A 24,666-nucleotide genomic window follows, 5' to 3' on the forward strand; every position below is an offset into this window, starting at 1 on the left:
AACTGAACCATAATAAAATGAGGCTGTAAAAATATTTTTACGGTATGTAGTAGTGCTTCCTGATATAAGTGAGTGTCTAAATGGTAGAAATTAAGGTGTCTTCCTCACAGTTTCTAAAGTAGACGCTCAAATTGCAAAGTTAATTTTCTCTTCATATTATGGTAGTAAATTTCATAGAACATAAATAACAAACCCAAATAGGTGATATATAATTACTTCTCTAAAATTTCTGAAAAGCTCTTATGTTGTTTTCAGGAGGCTTATCTTTAAGAGGAAATACCATATACCTTGTATATAGTGAAACTGAAATGTTTATCTAAATTCCCTCATTGGGACCCCTATAAGGGAACAGACTAACAGAGCAGGAATCTCAATCCAGCTGAGTGAGGGCTGAGAAGAGGCAGAGGTGGGCTCCGTATAATCATCGAGGAAAGAACAGAGAGAATCTAGCTCTTATTTATCAAGCACAGGTTTTCTCAGAGGCAGATACAGATTTTGTGAGGCCAGATGCTTATCTAAGCTGGGGACCACTTTAAAAAAATCATTAAAGAATTTTTACAAATACCAAAGTGAACATGTAATGAGAATTGGGGAAAGAAATCACTACAAAGTCCTGATAATTGAGAAATTCAGGTACCTTTCCCCTGGGATCTCCAGGTATTTTTATCTGAATGCTTACACACAAATGCTCGTCAATCATAATCTGGTTTCCCCTCCCCACAGAACTCTCTACAACTCCCAGTCACCCCAGCATTCATGGGGCCTGTGCAAGTGAGGGGCCAGAAAACTGAAGCTACATTAGGTTTATGTTAAATCTGCCTCTATTACCAGAAGGAAGGAGGCCCCAGTGGAGCCAGACTGAGTATAAATCAACTAAAGAGCTTGCTGCCCAGGGGAGAGGAAATATACGAGCCTTGATTCCGAAATGTGCTAAAGCTACAAACAGGCATAGGTTGAGAAGGCTGTAGGTGGTCATTGTCACTGGGACACAGCCACGTGGTCAGGTACGTTGGTCCAGCAGAAAGACCCGAGTAGACATCAGAAGATCAAGGTCTAATCCAGCCCTATGACCAATGCCCATGCCTGGGAGTCCTCCTCTTGTCCTCTCTGGGCCTAAGTTCCTTTCTGTAAAATGAGAGTAAAATAGGGCTTCCCTGGTGGCACAGTGGTTGAGAATCTGCCTGCTAATGCAGGGGACACAGGTTCGAGCCCTGGTCTGGGAAGATCTCACATGCCGCGGAGCAACTAGGCCCGTGAGCCACAACTACTGAGCGTGCGCATCTGGAGCCTGTGCTCCGCAACAAGAGAGGCCGTGATAGTGAGAGGCCTGCGCACCGCGACAAAGAGTGGCCCCCGCTTGCCACAACTAGAGAAAGCCCTCGCACGGAAACGAAGACCCAACACAGCAAAAATTAATTAATTAATTAATAAACTCCTACCCCCAACATCTAAAAAAAAAGAAAGAGAGTAAAATAAAAATATCTACCCTGCCTACCTTGAAAGATTCTTTCCAATATTAAATGAGATAAAGTGGGAGGACATGATTTGAAAAATATGTTAAAAATGCTGCACAGGATGCTGTTATCCTCACCGTTAATAAGGAAACTCAGAACATGCGTCTTCCAGCAGTAACTTCTGTTTTGGCTGAATATCCTGACCTCTCACCAAAGGTCCTCTCGGTGTCCGTTAGAAACAAACTCCAGGGCTTAGCAAGGGAGTATGTGCTGTGTGTGTATGTATGTATATGTGTATTGTATCGTATATCAATTAAATGAATCCCTGCTGGAAACCAAACCCTTGGAGAGAGAAAGCAGGAGAGGAATGAAGGGCTGACCACAGCCAGGAGGGCCTGTGACGTCACCACCCGCCCCAAACCCCTACGGCAAGAAGACAGTGACCTGCTTTTCGGTCATGGCCTGTTCATACTCGGCCTGCACCACATCCAGCTCGGCTTGCCTGTCGTCCAGCTCAGCCTGGGCCTTCTGCAGATCCTGCATGGCCAACACGTAGCGATTCTCCTGCACCACCAGGTTGGCCTGCACGGGACACACACAGGGTGAAGAGATGGGCAGCAAACCGAACACCCAGCATGTCGGAGTCTGAGAGCTCAGCAGCCACGTGTTAACACCTGTTCTTTGATCCGCCCCTAGACTCCTCTCAAATTGCATGGTGAGGAACAAACCTTAATGTGAACTTGACATGTCTATAAGCAGAAACTTATAATTCATTAGAAGAGAGTCAGCAAATTTTTTCCGTAAAGTGCCAGAGAGTAAATATTTTAGGCTTTTGGGGCCAAGAGGCAAAATCAAGACTATTGTTCAGGTACTGAATTTAAAATTTCACGAGCCACACAAATACAGGTGGCGGGTTAGATTCAGCCTGCGGACCATAGTTTGCCAATCCCTAAATCAAAACATTGTAATATTAAATGTATATAGGCAAATCACAGAACATTTTAATATTGAGTTGTAGAAAAAAAGAATCTGAATATTTAGAACCATCTGCCTAGCAGGGCTCATCACTGTTAATGAGGACGTTAAAACAAGACAAAGGATGAAACATGATTAACCACTGAATAAGAAGATCTAGGTTTTATGGGTGGTGATGGACTTGATAGCATGCCTGTCATTTGCATATATTGCTTGCCATCCAGAAAAGAACAGATACTTGAGCTGTGATCAAATAATAATATTTGCTTTTAGGAAGCTACTAAAAAAGACTCAAAAGACATAATCAAAGCAATATTGGAAAAAGATGAGGTGTAGAAAATAGTCCATGGAATTAAAATCCTTTCAAAAAAAATTTGAAATCAATGTTCTCCCTTTAAGTCTTACTAAAGTAACCCACTAATGTCAAACTACTGCAGCCCCAAAGATCTTGAATATTTTCTAGGACTTTACTCAAGAGGGAGGGGGATATATATATACATATAGCTTATTCACTTCATGCTACAGGAGAAGCTAACACAACATTGTAAAGCAATTATACTCCAATAAAAATAATAATAATATGAATTTTTTTAATGAAACTCTCAAAAGCTACTAATCAAAGGGTATAAAATCTTTCAAATCCAGCTGCTCACCTTAGAAGCCATAGGACTCTATTAAGATTACTTAAACTCTGCAAGCCTCAGTTTCTCCATTAAGATATTGAAAAACTACCTCCTAGTATTTGTGAGTGTGTGTGTGTGTGTGTATTACATAAAATAACATATGTAAAAACCCAAGTCTGGGACCTGGCATATAACAAGAGTTTGATTAAATAATACAATAGATATTATTTTTATTATCCGTGTTCAATATTTAAGACTCTACTGTTGTTATGTTTTGCTTATGTAAACTAACATTTACTGGTTTTCAAAGAGTGTCCAAGGAGAAATCTCATATGAATGAAATTGAATAGAATCTAAATTGCTACTCTTATAATTAAATTTGTTTAAGTTTACTCGCTACTAGAAGTCACTTGGCCCATCTATAGGAATTGTAAGATGAAAGAAGAGTCTCCTTCGCTAATTAGTGGTGAAGAGGTTCCCACAGGAGTTTAAGGAGTGTCCTCAATCCCTCTTTACTTGGAAAGCAGGAGTTCGCAAGCGAAGCCCCTCCAGGAATAAGTGAAGTTAGAGCTCTTGGTCTGTATTTCTTAATATATTGAGCAGAGCTGCCGATGATAACCTGCCCTTTCTTTGTCTTCTACTTCCCTCTAAGCGGTGAATGTGTAGCATCTACAAAGCTACATTTATTTTTCTGACAATGGCAATTAGGAGAGACCTGACAAACTGAAGACTCCCAGATGCTGGATGCTCCTAAGGACATAGGGGGCACTCCCAGAACAGGCTTCTCAGAAGAGAAGCATAGGTTCCAGGCACAAGTAAAAGGTCCCCCCTCCTGCCTGTGTTCCCTTCACTTCCTACTGTAGGACCTATGTTGTCCTGGGACTGGGTGGAGCCTGAAACGTACAGAATGTAAGGGAGGAGATGTCATCGTTCTTACATAAGGCTTGTTCAGAGCATCCATTATTTTGTACTGGTTTCAGCTCATTTTATTTAAAGTAACTGCAACAAAATAAAAACTCCCCATTGTGAATTCGACTGTAATTCCCTTAAAGACACTTATGTATGCTTACCCACTGGAAATATTTGCAAAGGATGCCCTGTACTTTTCACTGGATATGGTTGTTATAATTCAGTCAATATCAGAATGTCCGATTGTGAGCTATGTTGGAGTCTTCATTGGTCCCCAAATCCGCAAAGCCCAACAGGATGACATCAACTATTTGCTCTAAAAATCTCTGAGCCAAATGAATCCCTTCTCTTTTAAGTTGCCCTTGGACCCCAAGGGCCTCCACCACTGAATAAATGGCCCTGTTATGGGAACAATGAGAAAATAAAATGGGACTTGCAACTGGATCCCTATGTTCTTTTCATTCTTGATTATTTTTAGCGTGATTATTAAGTTCCTTGGGTAGTTTATAAGTGTACGTGGATTTTAGTTAATGGTTGAGTAAGATCAGACTTACAAAAAGCAAAATAATCAACAAAGCCATAACGTATGAGTTCTGAGGCATCAGTATTTCATTTTCAAGACAGGTACCTGCCTCTCCATCTGCTAAAGACTGAGTGTCACTGAATGCTGGGGGGATGTGGACAAATGAAGCTGAGAAATGCAATTACTCAAAGGGAAACACTGGTATGCTCTCAAATTATTTTAAATAAAGGATGATATTCAGTTTCTTTCCTGAGGGACAAGAGAGGGAGAGGGAATAAATACTATGTTGTACCTGCAGCCAAGACCAGACACCAGTGACTGTGTCCACCCTGCCTCATTCACCTGAGTCCCTGGCAGGAGATCTTGGACATTGTTGGTGGATCCTATGCTAGAGTTTCCTGTGTTTCTTTTTTTCAAGTTGACATTGTGGGGGAAAAAAGTGTCCAGCAGCCCACAATGGACTTAGTACCCTTGTAGAGAGTCCATGCTTAAGGCTCAGACAATACCAATTGGAGCTGGATTACAGAGAAGAAAGAAACATCCTATGCTCGGCCTGTCTATCGCTAGCTCTCCCCATGGACTTGGGTACAATAAAACCTGAGGCTTCTGTGTTGCATGAAAGACAAGTCCAGTTGACGCAAAGACCTCCCTGCCGGCTCACGTCCTGCAGTTCCACCGAGGAGGCTTACCTTCAGGGGCAACACCTCTCTGTTTATAGAAAAGAAGGAAGCCATGGCCTTGGTCCAGGAACAAAGCCCCGCTACATTCCCACATACACGTTTAGCAGTTTCGATGTTGTAGTCTGCCATCTCAAAGTAAGGATTCAAAAATTCTATCACTTCTTCATTGATTGTGTCTTTGGGGAATTGCTATGGAAGAATGGAGTAAAATAAAGTCAAAATACCTCTTTCCATGAAGTCATAATCACATTATGTTCACAATGCCACTGAAACTGTTAAAACCAAGAATGGATGAATGATACCATATTTTGTTGATATTTCAGGTTATTAGGCAAAAATCATATCTATTTAGGCATATGAAATGGTACATATATTTAGCATTGTATATAAAAATGTAAAGCATATATATTTAGACATAAATATTTAGCAGCAACCAAATGCTTAATGCATTCAGAGGGAGGTTCTATTAAACTCACCTGAAATGTGAAGAAAATAATTTGGACATTAGGCCTTCAGGGTGATGACTTAACTTTTAATCATAGAACTATCAAGATTATGAGATAATTGTTCTTTTCTGGAGGGATAAAATTTTAAAATAGTAGCAGAAATTGATTATGAGGGCCTTCTTGTATTAAGAGAGAAGACCGACCAAACAATGAAATTGGATCTTTGAAAAGTGGTGTTTGATCATCTAACCGAGGATAATTAAATATTTTCCAAGTAGAAAGAAACTTAGCACCTAAATAATTCAGAGAAATAAGCCTTCACAGAACATACATAACACAGAGCAAAACACACTTTCATCCAGACCTCTTTAAATGCAAGTTTCTTTTATGAGACTTGAAAAATAGTGAAGCCAGAAGAATATCTGGGAACAACAGAAGGATGGTGGTGACAAAAGGCAAATAGCAAGGTTGCTTCCAAGAGCAGTGGCTTTGCACCAGGTATGTAAGGCAAGTGCAATTCCACAGCACATTTTTCAGTGGACGCTTTTTAAGCTCCCCCCTACCCAAGGACCACTGCCATTCCACACGCTCAGTCTGATTAATCACTACCTCCTATCCAATCAAATAGCATGTTATTCCTTCATGGTGGCCCTTACATCACAGAGGCTTATATTTTAATTATCTGAAATGAGTCTGTATGGCCCACTGGTTTCAGAAGCTATTTGGTGTTATAGCTGCTGTAAGGCGCCTCACAAGGTGCTCTGGCCATAGCAGCCACTTGGGCAATGATAAATTAAAAACTGAATGAAAGACAGTGCTGAAGTTACTGCTTGGGTTATGGATGGGGGATGAGTATTCCCAGTTAGTTGTCTCAAGATCTAAATATTAAAGATAAAACAATATAACTGCCAGAAGAAAACACAGAAGCATTTATTCTGCCTTAGAGATGGGCAAAGATTTCCTAAACAGAACACAGAAAGCACTGTAAGGAAAATATTGATAAATTGGACTATACTAAACTTAAGAATATCTCCTTATCAAAAGACACCATTAATGGAATGAACAACTAAGGCAGAAAGTGGGAGAAGGTATTTGCAAACATATAAATGACAAATTACCCATATTTTATATATAAATTCTACAAAATAATAAAAAATTTAAATGTACAGGAGATCTGTACATTTAAATGTACAGGCACTTAACCAAAGAGTTCCCAAAGGGCTCATAAACTGATGAAAAGATTTTCAGCATCATTTGTCATCAGAGAAATGCAAACTAACCCACAATAATAAGACAACACAACAAACCCATCAGAATAGTTAAAAGTAGAAAATGGTTAAGACATGGAGCAACTTATACACTGCTTGCGGGTATGTAAACTGATACAACAATTTTTGAAACCTCTTTGGCACTATCTACTAAGGCTGATTAAATGTATAACCTAAGACCCAGAAATTCCACTCCTGAGTATAGAGCCAATAGAAATGAAAACATGCCCACTAAATGACCAATATTCATAGTAGCTTTATTTATAATAGCCCAAAACTAGTAACGTCTCAAAAATCCATCAACAATACACGGACAAACAATTTAAAGCGCATTACAGCATTTCACGCTGGTGCTGGTAGATATAAACTTATGAGAAACGATTACTAAATTTTCAGAAATTTTACAGACTTGTTAAATACAGCCATTATTTAAAATTAAATTATAAAAACTTACAATTAAATGTTATTTTGAACAAAAATAATGTATAGTCAAAAGTCATCACCTTCTAATTATTTTGCTACATTTTACTATCTACATTTTTGAGGTCATTTACATTTATTGTATCTACCCAGTGGGACTACCTTATCACAGCATGCTACCATGTACCTCTTCCCAACTCTACATTCAGCAACATTATTCTGGTAGCTTGAAATCAGCCATTGTGGGGATATTTACACTATGAAAATTGGCAAACACTACAAATCAGAGCTTTTTCTTTTTTCTCACCAGAGAACCAGTTGTTAAACATTTGTCACACACTATTGCATATTCATCTACTGGAAAGCTGTGTAGCAATGAAAAAAGAATGAAATACTGTCTTGTGCAACAATAAGAAAGAATCTCACAGACGTGTTGAATGAAAGAGGCCAAAACAAAAGAGTTCATATGATATGATTTCATGTACGTAAATTTCAAAACAGGTGAAACTAATTATTGGGATAAAGGTCAGAATAATGTTTATCTTGGGAGATTACTGACTGTGTTGGGACACAAAAGAGATTGCTGGCGTCTGGAAATACAAATCTTGATTTCAGTGTTCATTAATAGGTATAGACATGTAAATATTCATTAAGCTATACCCTTTTTTTAATTAAATTTTTATTTTATATTGGAGTGTAGTTGATTTGCAATATACACTTTAAATTTGTGCATTTTATCATATGTAAATGTTACCTCATAATAAAATTTAAAAGATGCAAGTTAATACTCAAAAAATTACAATTGAGACTTGTGAAATAAAAATATATATGTACTCATATGCAAATAATATATGCACATATGTTTGGGTTCCTTAAAATGATTTTTTTAACTTTTACTGAAATATGCTGCTGATGATGTTTTAATATGCCTAAAATCTGCCAGGAAAAGCTCTAATACTTACAATGCCTTATATTTGAAAGAGAAATTCTACTCTGAAAAAATACGTAAATATAAGTTGAAAATATGTATGTTGACTATTATTCAGGCTTAAAACAGAAGGAAATTCTGCCATTTGTGACAACATGGATGGACCGTTATGCGAAGTGCTATAAGCCAGAGAGAGACAAAGCCTTCATGGTGTCACTTATAATAGTCAAACTCATAGAAGCAGAGAATAGAATGGTGGTAGCCAGGAGCTGGGGGGAGGAAGAAAGGGGAAGATGTTGGTCAAGGGTCAAGGGTCACTCATGCAAGATGAGAAGGTCCTGGGGACCTAATGTACAGCAATGTGAATATCGTTAACAATACTGTATTGTTTACTTGAAATTTGCTAGGAGGGTAGATCTTAAATGCTCTCACCACAAAAAAAAAAGGAAAAAACGGTAATTATGTGAGGTGATGGATATTTAATTGGCGATTTATTGGATTTAGTGGATGGATTTTGGTGAAATCATTTCACAATGTATTAACATATATCAAAACATCAAGTCATACACCTTAATTATATAAAAGTGTTATTTATCAATTATACCCCAATAAAGATGAAAAAAATTAGTAAGTTAAAAATATGTCCACAGGGTAGATTCTCTTCAGAAACATCTTCTATTAAAGGACCCAGATACTCTAATGAATTCTGAGTCCCCTCCTAGCCCATCATTATTGAACCACCAACCTGTAAATTCTGTAAAAAGTTTCCTGTGGTCATCAGTTTTAAAGATTCCTGCCAGGAAGGAATTGTACAGCCTTTTGCCAGGTCAATTTTCACTGCACTGACTTTCCTCTGAAACAGCAGCAGCACGCAATCCATGATCCTCATGATGAGATGTGGGGGTCGGCCCAGCGTGCGGACAGTAGCAATGTCAGAAGGCTTGATGGTCTGGGGAGGAAAGGAGGTCATCACCCAATCTCAGACAAGATAAGTGAAAACAAACCTTTACTCTCTAAAGGCTACTACTTCAACAGAGGAAAGAAAGCATTTTTAAGTTTGATGCAGTCATGGGAGCTAGATGCATATTTAATCCCCAAGAAAAACCACACATCCCCCAAAGTTCACATTTTTACAATTCAAAGTGACAGCCAAAGGAGATATAGTGAGAGGCGTGTTCTCGAGCAGATAAGGAGCTGTGACTTCTCTAAAATTGTAACGACAACTTAGCCTCAGAAAAAAACTTATCTGAAAGGAAAAGAATCGTCAGCACTTAAGTAGATTCCAGGGATTCTAAACCAGGAAAACTCCAGAATTTGCAGTGCTTTTTTTTACTCATTAGTTATGTAGGTCAAGAATCTGCCTCTCTCTCTCTTAAGACTTGTCACCAGGGACTGACACTAGTTGTAGCCTCAGGGCTGCCAGATTGAATAGTTAGAGGTTTCTTAGCTGGGAACTAACCTTTAAATGATGGAACTTGAGCAATAGGAATTTCACTAAGCTCTTAGAAAAGTTCTGTTCCATTTCTAGTACAGAGATTCTTATACAGAAAATTACTTAATAGTCACCTAGACTTGTTGTAGTCGATAACTTTTCTATCAAACTCTTTATGGAATAAACATTGAAAAAATATTAAAGATAAGCATATGACACTGTCCTATTTCTAGGACATAGTGTACATTAATTCCTTCTAGGTCTTGAAAAACCTTCCATCCGATTTGTATTGGCATCCCTCCTGTCAAAGAAAGGTACAAACCCCCTTCACATCAAAGCTAATGATCTTTTCTCTGAGAACTGGGACAAAAAAGAAGAAAACCACTGAACTTCGTCATTAGAAATGGAACTATCTACTTTGAAAAGGTCTGTTTCAACACACTAGCATATGTGAATTCTAGACAGCTGGAAGTGAAGGGGAATTTGTGGTAAAGAACTGGAAATTGCAGATAGACCTTAATTTGAGATGCTTGGCTATAAAAGAAAGGAGAGAAATATAATACCTGCCAATAGGGAAAGAAGGATCAAATTAAAATGGATATAAAAGAGCTGGACATGCTTATTTCACTTTAGTTTTTTATTTGTTTGTTTTAAAATTTACTTTATTGAAGTATAGTTGATTTACGATGCTGTGTTAGTTTCAGGTGTACAGCACAGTGATTCAGTTATACATATATATGTAATAGTTTGCATCTGCTAACCCCAAACTCCCAATCGAACCATTCCCCACCTCCCCCTTGGCAACCACAAGTCTGTTCTCTGTGTCTGTGAGTCTGTTTCTGTTTCATAGATAATTTCATTTGTGCCATATTTTAGATTCCACATATAAGTGATATCATATGGTATTTGTCTTTCTCTGTCTGACTTACTTCACTTAGTATGATAATCTCTAGGTCCATCCACATTGCTGCAAATGGCATTATTTCATTCTTTTTTATGGCTGAGTAGTATTCCATTGTATGTATATACCTCATCTTCTTTATCCATTCCTCTGTCAATGGACGTTTAGGTTGCTTCCGTGTCTTGGCTATTGTAAATAGTGCTTCAGTGAAAACTGGGGTTCATGTATCTTTTCAAATTATAGTTTTCTCTGGATATATACCCAGGAGCAGGATTGCTGGATCATATGGTAGTTCTACTTTTAGTTTTGTAAGGAACCTCCATACCGTTCTCCATAGTGGCTGCACCAATTTACATTCCCACCAAAAATGTAGGAGGGTTCCCTTTTCTCCACACCCTTCCAGCATTTATTATTTGTAGACTTTTTGATGTTGGCCATTCCGACCCCTGTGAGGTTGTATCTCATTGTACTTTTGATTTGCATTTCTCTAATAATTAGTGGTATTGAGCATCTTTTCATGTGCCTATTGGCCATCTGTATGTCTTCTTTGGAGAAATGTCTATTTAGATCTTCTGCCCATTTTTTGATTGGGTGGTTTGTTTTTTTGATATTGAGCTATATGAGCCATTTGTATATTTTGGAAATTAAGCCCTTGTCAGTCTCATCATTTGCGAACATTTTTTCCCAGTCCGTAGGTTGTCTTTTTTGTTTTGTTTATGGTTTCCGTTGCTGTGCAAAACCTTATAAGTTTGATTAGGTCCTATTTGTTTATTTTCACTTTAGCTTTAAAAGGGGGAATTTTCAAACAGAACTGGACTCAATTATGTTAGGTACCCAGGTAAAAAGAGTCCGGGAGAGGAGTATATCTGAAGCGCAACTTATTTCAGCTAAGTATTAGATTCCTGTTTTTTTCTGCAGGCAAAGCAATATGGCTGTTATATATAAATACATATTTATATATATCTGTGTCAAGTCAGGTGAGCATTGAGATAGGATGAGACACATTCTTTGCTGTTACCTTATTTGTTGTGTAGATTTACGTGGCCTGATGCCAAAAGAGAGTTTGGATGTACCCAGAACTTTCTTAGTATAAATTAGTAGTACCAGACTTCAAGATTTCAAAAGCTCATAAAGAGGCAATAAAATGTAGACAGAACCAATGAAGGAAATTATTGAAAACCTCTCCTGTATATTCCCTCACCTTACCCCTGTTCCCACACATTTCTGCATTGATGATTATGTTGAATATTTTAGTGGTAGAGAGTACTAAATTAGAAGGATACTGGAAAATATTTTATAATATCAAAACAAATGCTAAGCTTTTAAATTTTGCGAAAATGTAAATGTGTAAGAACTGAGATACCATATGCTCAGTTCCTATGATGCTGTTAGGTATCATGAGTTCAATAAAGGTTTAGAAGTTACACAATCATTGTCTTCTCTCTGTTGATCAGAGACTCTCGGTGAAGCCAGAGTACCTTAAAAGGGGCAGGGGGAGGATGAGGTCCAGGATCTTAAAGAGATATCTGCACCCCCATGTTCACTGCAGTATTATTCACAATGGCCAAGATATGGAAGCAACGTAAATGTCCATTGACGGATGAATGGACAAAGAAAATGTGGTATTTACATACAATGGAATGTTATTCAGCCCTTAAAAAAAATGGAAACCCTGCCATTTGCAACAATATGGATAGATCTGGAGGACATTATGACAAGTGAAATAAGCTAAAAAGAAAGACAAATACTGCACAATCTCATTTATATGTGGAATCTAAAACAGATTCATAGAAGCAGACAGTAGAAGGGTGGTTGCCAGGGACTGGAGGAAGAAGCAAATGGGAAGGTGATGGTCAAAGAGTACAAAGTTTTCTACCATACAACCCAGCAATCCCACTACTGGGCATATACCCTGATAAAACCATAATTCAAAAAGAGTCATGTACCACAATGTTCATTGCAGCTCTATTTACAATAGCCATGACATGGAACCAACCTAAGTGTCCATCGACAGATGAATGGATAAAGAAGATGTGGCACATATATACAATGGAATATTAGCCGTAAAAAGAAACAAAATTGAGTTATTTGTAGTGAGGTGGATGGACCTAGAGTCTGTCATACAGAGTGAAGTACGTCAGAAAGAGAAAAACAAATACTGTGTGCTAACACATATATATGGAATCTAAAAAAAAAAAAAATGAAATGGTCATGAAGAACCTAGGGGCAAGATGGGAATAAAGATGCAGACCTACTAGAGAATGGACTTGAGGACACGGGGAGGGGTAAGGGTAGGCTGGGACAAAGTGAGAGAGTGGTAGTGTATATATAGACATATATGCACTACCAAATGTAAAATAGATAGCTAGTAGGAAGCAGTCACATAGCACAGGGAGATCAGCTCAGTGCTTTGTGACCACCTAGAGGGGTGGGATAGGGAGGGTGGGAGGGAGGGAGACGCAAGAGGGAAGAGATATGGGAACATATGTATATGTATAACTGATTCACTTTGTTATATAGCAGAAAATAACACACCATTGTAAAGCAATTATACTCCAATAAAGATGTAAAAAAATTTTTTTTAAAAAGAGTACAGTTTTCGTTATGCGAGATAAATAAATTCTAGAGCTCTACTACACAGCATAGTGCCCGTAGTTATCAATACTTTATTGCATACTTAAATTTTGTTAAGGGGGTAGAGCTTAAGCTGTGTTCTTATCACAAAAAAATAGTAATAATAATAAAGGGAGCTGGAGGAAACTTTGGGCATTGATGGATATATCTATGACCTTGAAGATGGTGATGGTTTCATAGGCATACACTCATCCCAAACTCAGTGAGCTATACGGATTAAATACGTACAGCTTTTTATACGTCAATCTTACCTTCATAAATTGGCTTTTTAAAAGTGGGGCGGGGGAGATGAGGTACCCACCAATCTGAGAGACTAAAGACCCTGGAGGACTTCAAGGATTAAGGAGGACAGTTTAGCCAGTGCAAGGAGGGATGGAGAAAAAATAAGGAAAGATATATCACATAAAACAGTAGCGTGAAAATTGGAAAGATAAAAAAAGAAGACAATATCTTCATTGCCTCAAAAGAGTAGAAATTCTCTTATACAATATGTTGTATATTGACTCAGAAAGCTTAAAGACTTAACTTGGATCAAAAGCATTTAGAAGTGTTTCAGGTGGTGAGCTGAGAAGGTGGTGAAAAATAATAATTACATTATCAAGTAATGATGCATGTTCAATTGAGGTTATATAACTTGAATTAGCAGTGGACAGATCAGCACATTCAGCCACATTCTAAGCCAGGAATCAATAACATAAGGCAGTAGTTGAGTAAGACTAAAGTAAAAGCAATTGTGAGTCCAAAACATCTCAAATTGGGTCTTCCAAACTCGACCAGCCCTTGAAGGTGTGGCCTATTTCACTAAACTCAACATATTTTCTCTGAACCCAACCTCTTTCCTAATTTCACCATTTCTGTTCTTGCCACACAATCGCACTGAGTAACTGTGTTGGAACTCTGACATTAACGTGGTACGTTAGCTCAGTAGTCCTTTATTTGGATAATTCATATACACACTCAGAGAATGTTGTATCTTACCAACCTACTCCAACGTCCACAATGAATGAGTGAAAAAGAAATATTATTTTAGAAATTTTATGTGACTTTCCCAATGTCACATAGCTTATTGGTTACAGAGTTGAAATGAGAACCCAGGACTCCAGATCACCATTGTATGACACTGCCCATCACTCATGAGTGAGAAAGATGAGATGTGAAGTGCCATGTGCAGTATCTAAAAATCTCAAATAACATCTCCAAGCAGAAAATATGACTTGAAATCATTCCAGTAGAAAGAGCTTTCATCTGAAGCGGTAGAACATTTCCTTGTTGTTATTCATCTTTTCTGCCTTAATCTTCCTCCAAGGCCCTAAAAGGTGGCATCTGTTATATCACAAAGATATACCTGCAAGGCTGCTTCTGCTTCTTCTAACGCTGGCTTTGCTGCTTCCAGCTTTTCCTCAGCAATGGCTTTATCTTTAGAGATGCTGTCAACAATGGCCTGGGCTTTGTCCTTCACCATCTGTACCTCAACTTTGACCTTTTCGGCAGCCTGTGCTTTCATTGTCACTTCTTTTAAGACCTAATTTAATATAAAACAAAAAAGTACATCAAAAATTACCAAAGACCCAGCTGGAAATGCACAGTTTTGCCTTGATGTGTTGATTTTGTCCACTGACACAATTCTTCGTACACAGAATTAAGAGTATGGTATTCTAATGGAAATAAATAATTTGCACTTCCATGGTTATAATTTAGTGAAGGAGCATACATCATTAACATTTATGAGCTGGGAATTCAAAATGAATATGGTCCACGTGTCGATGTCTACTCACTGTGTCGGCTTTATCATTGGCCATTTGGAGCTCCTTTTCTTTCACTTCCAATTCTTTGCTCAGGGCCGCAACAGACTCCGAAGCTTCTTTTAGCTTTTCCAATCCAGTATTCATTCTGAGATTAAAAAGCCAAGTGGGGAGTGTAAAACGTGTGGTTCTTGGCCACATTTTCTAAGCACTGGTCTACTGATATATATAGTAATGGTCATATTTGAAGAATAATGTATATACGGTAGCAAACCCGAGAGGGCTTGACAAAGAGAGTAAATGTCCAGGCTTGATTCCACACTAAAGACAATTGTATGTTCTTCATAGACCATGTGTGAAAAGAGTTAAGTCTGCTAAGAACACTGTGTGACATGAGGAACGACAGTGTCTAGAATCTGTCTCATGCAGGAAACATGCTTAATGAACTTTAGCTGAAGGACAATAGACTTCAAATGCTTGAAGTCTTATCATGGAGAAAGGGAAATATATAACCTCTGTTTTTCTAACGAGACCAATGAAATTAAAAGAAGAAACATTTGGGATCAAGCAAAGAAACAAATTTAAAGCCATCAGAACAGCCTCGTGAAGGGCCCGACTGCCTGCTTGACTCTGAAATAATGTGATCTTAAAGACAGGAGGCCTCAGAGTCATTCAGTCCAATCACCCACCCAGAGGTCCCTTACGTAACAACCTTGGCTGATTCTTGGCTATATTCAGGCAGAAGATATAAGTGTTCAGAAAAGAGCAAGGCAGAGCAGGGAAATTGGGAACAAGCTTCAGTGAATAGGGTTGTACTATGCAGAGAACGTAAGCATCAGGCAGACTTTTCTATCCCAGACACTCAGAATGTGCAGGAAGAAAGAGATGAGTAGAGCGGGGAGGGGATGTCTGTATTCTCAGCTTTCTTCCAGGTCCACGGTTTCTATTATTGTCATTCAATATTATAGAAAGTGGGAGGCCACATGAAAACTTGGCAACATTTAATCCTATTGGGCAAGAAAAAGCCCCTAGCAACCAGGGAATAATCCTTTGAACAAACTTGAGAGGAAGGTTTCTCAGTCTCAGCACCAGTGGTATTCGGGGCTGAATAACACTTTGCAGTGGAGGATGGTCCTGTGCACTGTTAGGATGTTTAGCAGCATCCCTGACCGCTAACTCTTCTGATGCCAGTAGCACCTCTCCACCCCCTCCACCCTAGTTGTAACAAACAAAAAGGTCTCCAGTTATTGCAAAATGTCCACTAGGAGCAAATTTGCCCCTAGTTAAAAGCTGTTGCTTTAAAATAACTTTGTATTTGGGGCTTCCCTGGTGGCGCAGTGGTTGAGAGTCCGCCTGCCAATGCAGGGGACACGGGTTCGTGCCCCGGTCCGGGAGGATCCCGCGTGTCGCGGAGCGGCTGGGCCCGTGAGCCATGGCTGCTGAGCCTGTGCGTCTGGAGCCTGTGCTCCGCGGCGGGAGAGGCCACAACAGTGAGAGGCCCGCGTACCGCAAAAAAAAAAAAAAAAAAAACTTTATATTTGATCCTCACACTTACCTGTTGGCCAGAGTTTGCACTTCCACCTGCTTTTCTCCATATATGAACTTATAGCCCTGAATAAAGGAGAGGTATGATTTGGGTGTCACGTGGGTAGAACGTCGGAATCGCTGGAAATAATCAACACACTTCTCAGCTACCCCATCCTGGAAGGAGCCCATGCACTGGACCACTTCCTTCTTGGTTTCCAAACTGCAGTCAATATCATAGGAAGAGAGGAAGTGTTCAGACACTAGAAAGAATAAAGACAACAGCATGTGAAATACGAAAGAGAATTACCATTTTAAAAGTTAACTGGCTTGAGTCACAGATGTAGAAAACAAATTTATGGTTACCAGGGGTGAAAAGAGGCAGAAGGAATAAATTGGGAGATTGGGATTGACATATACACACTACTATATATAGAATAGATAATTAATAAGAACATACTGAATAATGCAGAGAACTCTATTCAATACTCTGTAATGACCTATATGAGAATAGAATCTAAAAACAAGTGGATATATGTATATGTATAACTGACTCACTTTGCTGTACAGCAGAAACTAACACAACATTGTAAATCAACTATACTGCAATTAAAAAAAATTTTTTTTTTAAGTTGGGACTTCCCTGGCTGTCCAGTGGTTAAGACTCTTCACTTCCAATGCAGGGGGCACGGGTCTGATCCCTGGTCGGGGAACTAAGATCCCACATGCCATGCAGCGTGGCCGAAAAGTAAGAAAAAAGAAAAAAGTTAACTGGATATTTTTATAAACTAAAGACAATTCTTAGGAATGCATGCCATTTTTATAGCCCCAGCTAGGTAGATATATGTCAGCATTTTTGGCCCCAGGCCTATGACATTAACAATTTTATTTTCCCTTTCATGTACAAAACTATAACAGACTTTAAGCCTATCATAATTCTTTGTTTTCTGGTACATGTACAAAGAAGTTTCTTCTACACAGCTGCAGGTTCTTGTCAGCAGCCAGACTGTTTTATGGTTTACATAAGGACAAAAGTGGTACAAATAACTCAGAAATCAGTGCCCACCTGGTATTCATATTTAACAACCCCATTTATTATTTTTTTTAACTCAGAGCCTGCCATAACCTTAATTCCCCCAGGCTCTGATTGCATTTGGCATGTGGAATGTTCATCACTAAATTTTTTTACGCCTTGGCCATCTTATTCTTAAATGTGGCAGCTGGCCATCTGTCAATTCTAATTTATGGTATCCTTTAAAAATGTATGAGTAAAAATCTTCTGTTGTAGACCTTTATCTTCTCAACAGTGCCAGACATGGGACCAATTCTAAGACAGCATTTCTATTATAAGAATAGCCCATAAAGTCAGAGCTAATCCGTCATCACATATATGTAGAGTGTGTGCTAAGCACCCACCACTATGAAACTTGGTTTCCATCCCAAGGAGTTTACAAGGGTTATACATAACCCAGTTAAAAATGATCACAACCATCTTTATTCATCGGAGAAGAAAATGGCCTATGGATTTCCTTTAAAAGTGCTAAAAGTATTGAAAAATGTGCCTAAGAGCTGCAAATACAAATATGGTCAATAAGGAGGGAGGGAAAGAGAAGGAATGGAGTGAACAAACCTATCAGGTGATAGCTAGCAGAGAAATTAAAAAATGGTATCTTCTCACTGTTAGTAATTAAAGTTCTTAATGATGTAATTGTGGGGCAGTATTTACACCTATGTAAATAATAGAGACAATTTATCAGCTTGGTTACAAATACAGTTTACTGTAGATTATGAAAGGCAATAAATTAAGACACTCAGAAGTCATTTTTTCATATGAGTTAAGCAACCACTATAAAGAACAATTTAAATTCTAGGAAGTTTAAGTCTGGTTATTGGAAACATACAAACTATTCTTGCCTATGACAAATTGTTTGTAGGTTTTAACCACAATGGCAGCAATATTTACTATGTGCCAGGCATGATACCAAGTGCTTTACCTGGCATTATGGGATATTCTCAGGGACATTCCCACTTTCTGGAAACTTTCCTGTATTTACCATGTAATGATTTTTATCCTTACATGAACAGAGAGTATCAATAATGGTGACTTTTTCTTTATTTAGCAAGTTGTCTTTTTATGTCTCCAAAAAGTCAAAGAAAAAAAAATGGAATGGATTCTAAGTATATTTTTCCATATAACCACAATCTCTAATGCAGGAAAGGTTAAAAAAAGGACCAGTTCCTCTTAGGGTTACCCAAGCCTGCTGAGACTCAGACAAAAGGCCATGGAAAACCCTTTAGTCATCTTCAATATCCAACCACCAAGGCAGCAATGCCAGTTTTGGGGCCCAACTTTAGGCTGATGTCTGAGGTTGGTATAGATTATATCCTGGTATTGTTTGTTCACTTCACTTGATGTAGAATAAGGTGATGGATGTGTGGGATAGAAGGGAGTGCAGTGGCCCCAGTCCCTGAATTTTGGTGCCCTCAAATTCCCACTTCATTTGGATTAAAAGAACTGAAGTAATAAAGTGAGAAGGGCACATTAGTTGCCTATCCAGTAGCCATACCCTCTCTTTGTTACTAAAAGAATCTGGATTTTGCTCAGAGTAACAATCTGCCCAACTAAAAGTCTTTTGATTCTCCAAACCCTCATGTAGCTGGGAGTGACTCAGTTCTGGCCAAAGACATGCAGACAAAAGTCCCTGGGGAAGAATCCTGTCCTGACATAAAAGGCAAAGCTTCATGAGACAACAACAGACACAAAGCCTTGAGATGCAGCAGCCCTCTTGTGCCTATAAGAACAAGAGGCACACCCTAAGGACGACAGCAAGCTAGGAGTAAGGTCCCCACTGGCTTTGTTCTAGGCTGCACATCTGTGTCCTTTCTTGGTAGCAGGAAAACGAGGAAAAAAAAAAAAAACTACTTGTTTATGCCACTGCTGCTCTGGTTTTCTCTTACAGCCAAACAGATTCTTAATTTCTACATTCAGAAGGCAAGCATATCTAATCCTGGCAGATCCTAAACCACAAAACTTTATTAATTAATCCTTAGGATATCCTTAAGTGATGGATATCACTATGTATATTTTATACACAAGGAAAATGAAGCTTAGAGAAGTTTGCCTGTAGGTAGGAGGATTGGAATTCAAAGCCCAAGATGATGAATTCCAATGCCTACAGCACCTTGATTTAGAAATTCAAATACAACAAAACTATATAGAGTTTTTAGACTGTTAACAAACATTTTTTCATGGAAGCCCGAAGTTCAAAAATATCTCCTGATTAATGTGCTTCATAAACAAAATATGCTAGTTTTTCTGGGAAACAGTGGGAACTACGTGGTTGGTATTACTTTCTGAGTGGTTATTGTGTGCAGTTGCCTCATTTCTCTTTATGATACACCATTAGTTGTGAGCAGTTGCAGAAGCAGTGGTGACTAACTCCTAAGGCCAAAATCTTGCATAGTATAAATCAAGAAATAATTTTCAAAGAGGGCCAGTTTCCTTACATAACTAAAATGGCCTTCTTTGAAAAGAAATATATGCCATATATATGCTATTGATTTTGTTGAAACTTTAGTTACAAATAAGGATGGCCTATTTTAATAATAATCTGCTGATTTAAAACAGAGTCTAGTAGAACATTATTAATTATCTTTACCTTGGAGAAATCTAAATGAACTTAATTGATTTAGTAGTGATTTTGGAATCACAGTGTTTCATTAAGAAATACAATATCACCAGAATAAAGATAATACAGATACTTAGAAGCAATTCAAAACAACTCCACATAAAGATAAAAACAAAGATTTGCCAAAACAGAGATTACTAAATGGTGGGAAGGACAAGAATTTTATGAAATAAACTAAAGCGTATATTTCTTTAAATGTTTCATCTAGAGATTCAGTCCATTTAAATTCATACATATAAAAATCTCACTTTTTTTCAGAAGCAATATAATCACTACAAAATCTAGTATTTATGGTATGTGTGGGATAAAGAGGAGGACACTTGGCTTTTTCTGAGTATCTTTAAATTAGAAAAATGCTCTAAACAATAAGAATAAACTACCCAAAATTAAGAAAATAGTACCATTTACAAGAGCATCAAAAAATAAAATTAAATACTTAGACATAAACTCAACCAATGGTGTGAAAGACTTGTACTGAAAACTATAAAACACTAATAAAAAAATTACAGGGCTTCCCTGGTGACACAGTGGTTGGGAGTCTGCCTGCCGATGTAGGGGACACAGGTTCGTGACCCGGTCCGGGAAGATCCCACATGCCACGGAGCGGCTGGGCCCGTGAGCCATGGCTGCTGAGCCTGCGTGTCCGGAGTCTGTGCTCCGCAACAGGAGAGGCCACAGCAGTGAGAGGCCCGCGTACCGCCAAAAAAAAAAATTACAGTAGATATAAATATATAGAAAGACATCATATGTTCACAGGTTGGAAGAATTAATATTGTTAAAATGTCTATACTACCCAAAGTAATTTACAGATTTAATACAATCCTTATCAAAATTCCAAAGGCATTTTATACAGCAATAGAAAATAAAAATGCTAAAATTCATATGGAAGCACAGAAGACTCCCAATTTTGAGCAAGGACAAATCAGAATCACGTCCTGATTTTAAAATATATAACAAACCTACAAAAATTAAAACAGCATGGTACTAGCACAAACACAAACATGTAGACCAATGGAACAGAATAGAGAGCCCAGAAATAAGCCCACACATGTACAGTCATATGATCTTCAACAAGGGTGCCAAGAATACACAATGGTGAAAAGATAGCCTCTTCAGTAAATGGTGAAAACTGGATATCCATATGCAAGAGAATGAAATTGGACCCTTATCCTACATCATACACAAAAATCAACTCACTCAAAATGGATTAAACACTTAAGCATAAGACCTGAACCATAAAGGTTTTAGAAGAAAATGTAGAGGAAAAGCTTCTTAACATTGGTCTTGGTAATGATTTTTTGGATGTGACACCTAAGGCACAGGTAACAAAAGCAAAAATAGATGAGTGGGATTACAAACTAAAAAGCTTATGTACACCAAAGGGAACAATCAATAAATGAACAGGCAACTTATGCAATGGGAGACAATATTTGCAAACCTAATAAAGGGTTAAATATATATTTTTATTTTATTTTATATATATTTATATATATATATATATATATATATATATATGGAACTCCTACAACTCAATAGCAAAAAACACGTAACCTGATTAAAATGAGCAAAGGAACTAAACAGATATTTTTCCAAAGAAGATATATGAATATAAATACCAACAGGTATATGAAAAGATGCTCAACATCACTAATCATCAGGGAAATGCAAATCAAAACCACAATAAGAAACTGCTAGAAGAAAACATAGTACAGAGGATACTCTTTGACCTAAATCACAGCAATATCTTTTTGGATCTGTCTCCTAGAGTAATGGAAATAAAAAATAAACTAAAAAAATGGGACATAATTAAACTTAAAAGCTATTGCACAGCAAAGGAAACCATAAACAAAATGAAAAGACAGCCTACAGAATGGGACAAAATATTTGCAAATGATGCAACCAACAAGGGATTAATCTCCAAAATAAAGAGCTCATACAGTTCAACATCAAAAAAACAAACAACCCAATTGAAAAATGGGCAAAAGCGCTAAATAGACATTTCTCCAAAGAAGACATACAGTTGAAAAGATGAAAAGATGCTCAACATCACTAATCATTAGAGAAATGCAAATCAAAACTACAATGAGGTATCACCTCATACCAGTCAGAATAGCCATCATCAAAAAGTCTACAAATAATATAAAAAATAAAAAAATAAAGTCTACAAATAATAAATGCTGGAGAGGGTGTGGAGAAAAGGAAACCCTCTTACACTGTTGGTGGGAATGTAAATTGGTACAGCCATTATGGAGAACAGTATGGCAGTTCCTTAAAAAACTAAAAATAGCTCTACCATATGATCCTGCAATCCCATTCCTGGGTATATATCCAGAGAAAACCATAATTTGAAAAGATACGTACATCTCAATGTTCACTGCAGCAATATTTACAATAACCAAGATATGGAAGCAACCTAAATGTCCATCGACAGATGAATGGATAAAGAAGATGTGGTAATATATACAATGGAATACTACTCAGCCATAAAAAAGAATGAAATAATGCTATTTGCAGCAACATGAATGGACATAGGTATTATCATACTAAGTGAAGTAAGTCAGACAGAGAAAAACAAATATATGATATCACTTATATGTGGAATCTAAAAAAAAAAGATACAAATGAACTTATTTACAAAACAGAAACAGACTCATAAACATAGAAAACAAACTTATGGTTACCAAAGGGGAAAGGGGGGGGAGGGAAAAATTAGGAATTTGGGAGTAACATATACACACTGTTATATATAAAATAGATAAACAACAAGGACCTACTATATGGTACAGGGAACTATACCCAATATTTTATAATAACCTATATGGGAAAAGAATTTGAAAAAGAATATATACATATATATATATAACTGAATCACTTTGTTGTGCACCTGAAACCAGCACAACATTGTAAATCAACTCTACTTCAATAAAAAATAAAAATAATTAAAAAAAACAAAACCACAATGAGATATCACCTCATACCTGTTAGGATGTCTATTATCAGGAAAAAAAAAGATAACAAGTGTTGGCCAGGATGTAGAGAAATGAGAACCCTTGTACACTACTGGTGGAGATGTAAATTGGTACAACCACCATGAAAAACAGTAAGAGGTTTCTCAAAAAGTCAAAAATAGAACTGTCATATGATCCAGCAATCCCACTTCTGGGTATATATCCAAAGAAATTGAAATCAAGATCCTGAAGAGATATCTGCACTCCCATGTTCACTGCAGCATTATTCACAATAAACAAGACATGGAAACAGCTCAAGTGTCCATCCACGGATGAATGGATAAAGAAAATGCAGTATTTACATACAATGGAATATTATTCAGCCTTTAAAAAAGAAGGAAATTCTGCCATTTGCAAAAACACGGATGAACCTGGAGGGCATTATGCTAAGTGATATAAGCCAGACAACAAGAACAAATAATACATGATGTCACTCACATGAGGAACCTAAAATAATCAAATCATAGAAACAGAGAGTAGACTGGTGGTTGCCAAGGGCTAGGAGGAGGAAATGGGGAGGTATTAGTCAAAAGATACGAAGTTTCAGTTATACATATGAATAGGTCCTATAGACCTTCTGTATGCCATAGTGCCTATAGTTACCCATACTGTATTGTATAGTCAAAAAATTTTGCTAAGAGGGTATATCTTATGCTAAGTGTTCTTATCACAAAACAATCATTATCGTCTTCATCATTCAAGTGAGGAGGAATCTTTTAGAGGTAATAATGGATATGTTTATGGCATAGGTTATATAGTTTCACAGGTATATACCTATGTCCAAACTTGTCAAGTTGTATATATTAAATATGCACAGATCTTTTTATGTCATCCATACCTCAATAAAGTGGTTTAAAAAAATTAAAATAAAGTATATCTTAAGGAATAAATAAATTAGAAAAATACACAATAATTTAATACTTTTATAGAAAATATTATAATATAAATAAAATATGCTAAAAATGATATATTTTCTCATTAATGTGACTGGAGATAATAATTTAATTCAGAATCAGGATCATAAAAGCAATTTAAATGGTTTTTCTAGAAAGCTTCCTGCTAATTTTCTAAAAAGAATATATAACACTTAAATCCCTAAATGTATTGAAGTACTTCCAATACCTGCAGATGGTATTCTTTCAAAATAACGTAAGGCAGGTTGGTATTAAGTGTAGATGCTGGTTTTCCCAACAAGATTTTATATTTATAAAAGAAAGGAGGTATGTCTCATGTCTTATAATTATTTTATCCACTACTGTGACTATCACAGTACTATATATTCATGTAGTATACTGGCTCTAAATATTTACTAGACTAGATTGGAGGCTCACTGGTTATCAAAAGGTTTGAAAAGACTGAAATGCCTAGGTGCATTATATAAAGTTTAAGTGCTAAAGATATAGGAGGTTTAAGAAAAGGGGGAAAAAATATTCCTAAGCAAACAAAGGAAGAGTGAAGGATCTGATGGGTCTTGATTAAGCTTTGGAACTTAGATAAACCAAGATGAGAG

At 37.3% G+C, this 24,666-nt stretch overlaps 1 protein-coding gene across 1 annotated transcript in view; it reads right to left on the reverse strand.

Annotated features, from left to right (window-relative positions):
- The window catches only part of DNAH5 (dynein axonemal heavy chain 5), a 202,004-nt gene that overhangs the window by 49,071 nt on the left and 128,267 nt on the right, over positions 1 to 24,666 (reverse strand). Inside the window, exons 55-60 of the mRNA XM_027125332.1 lie at positions 16,491 to 16,722; positions 14,969 to 15,083; positions 14,539 to 14,715; positions 8,972 to 9,175; positions 5,174 to 5,353; positions 1,899 to 2,036 (exon numbers count right to left, since the gene is read on the reverse strand). Of these exons, the coding sequence (XP_026981133.1) occupies positions 1,899 to 2,036; positions 5,174 to 5,353; positions 8,972 to 9,175; positions 14,539 to 14,715; positions 14,969 to 15,083; positions 16,491 to 16,722 (1,046 nt within the window). The remainder of the gene's footprint in view (positions 1 to 1,898; positions 2,037 to 5,173; positions 5,354 to 8,971; positions 9,176 to 14,538; positions 14,716 to 14,968; positions 15,084 to 16,490; positions 16,723 to 24,666) is intronic.

This window comes from Aethalodelphis obliquidens, unplaced genomic scaffold, assembly GCF_003676395.1.
Source record: "Aethalodelphis obliquidens isolate GAN/ISIS:26980383/991018 unplaced genomic scaffold, ASM367639v1 scaffold29, whole genome shotgun sequence".
Lineage (NCBI taxonomy): Eukaryota > Metazoa > Chordata > Mammalia > Artiodactyla > Delphinidae > Aethalodelphis > Aethalodelphis obliquidens.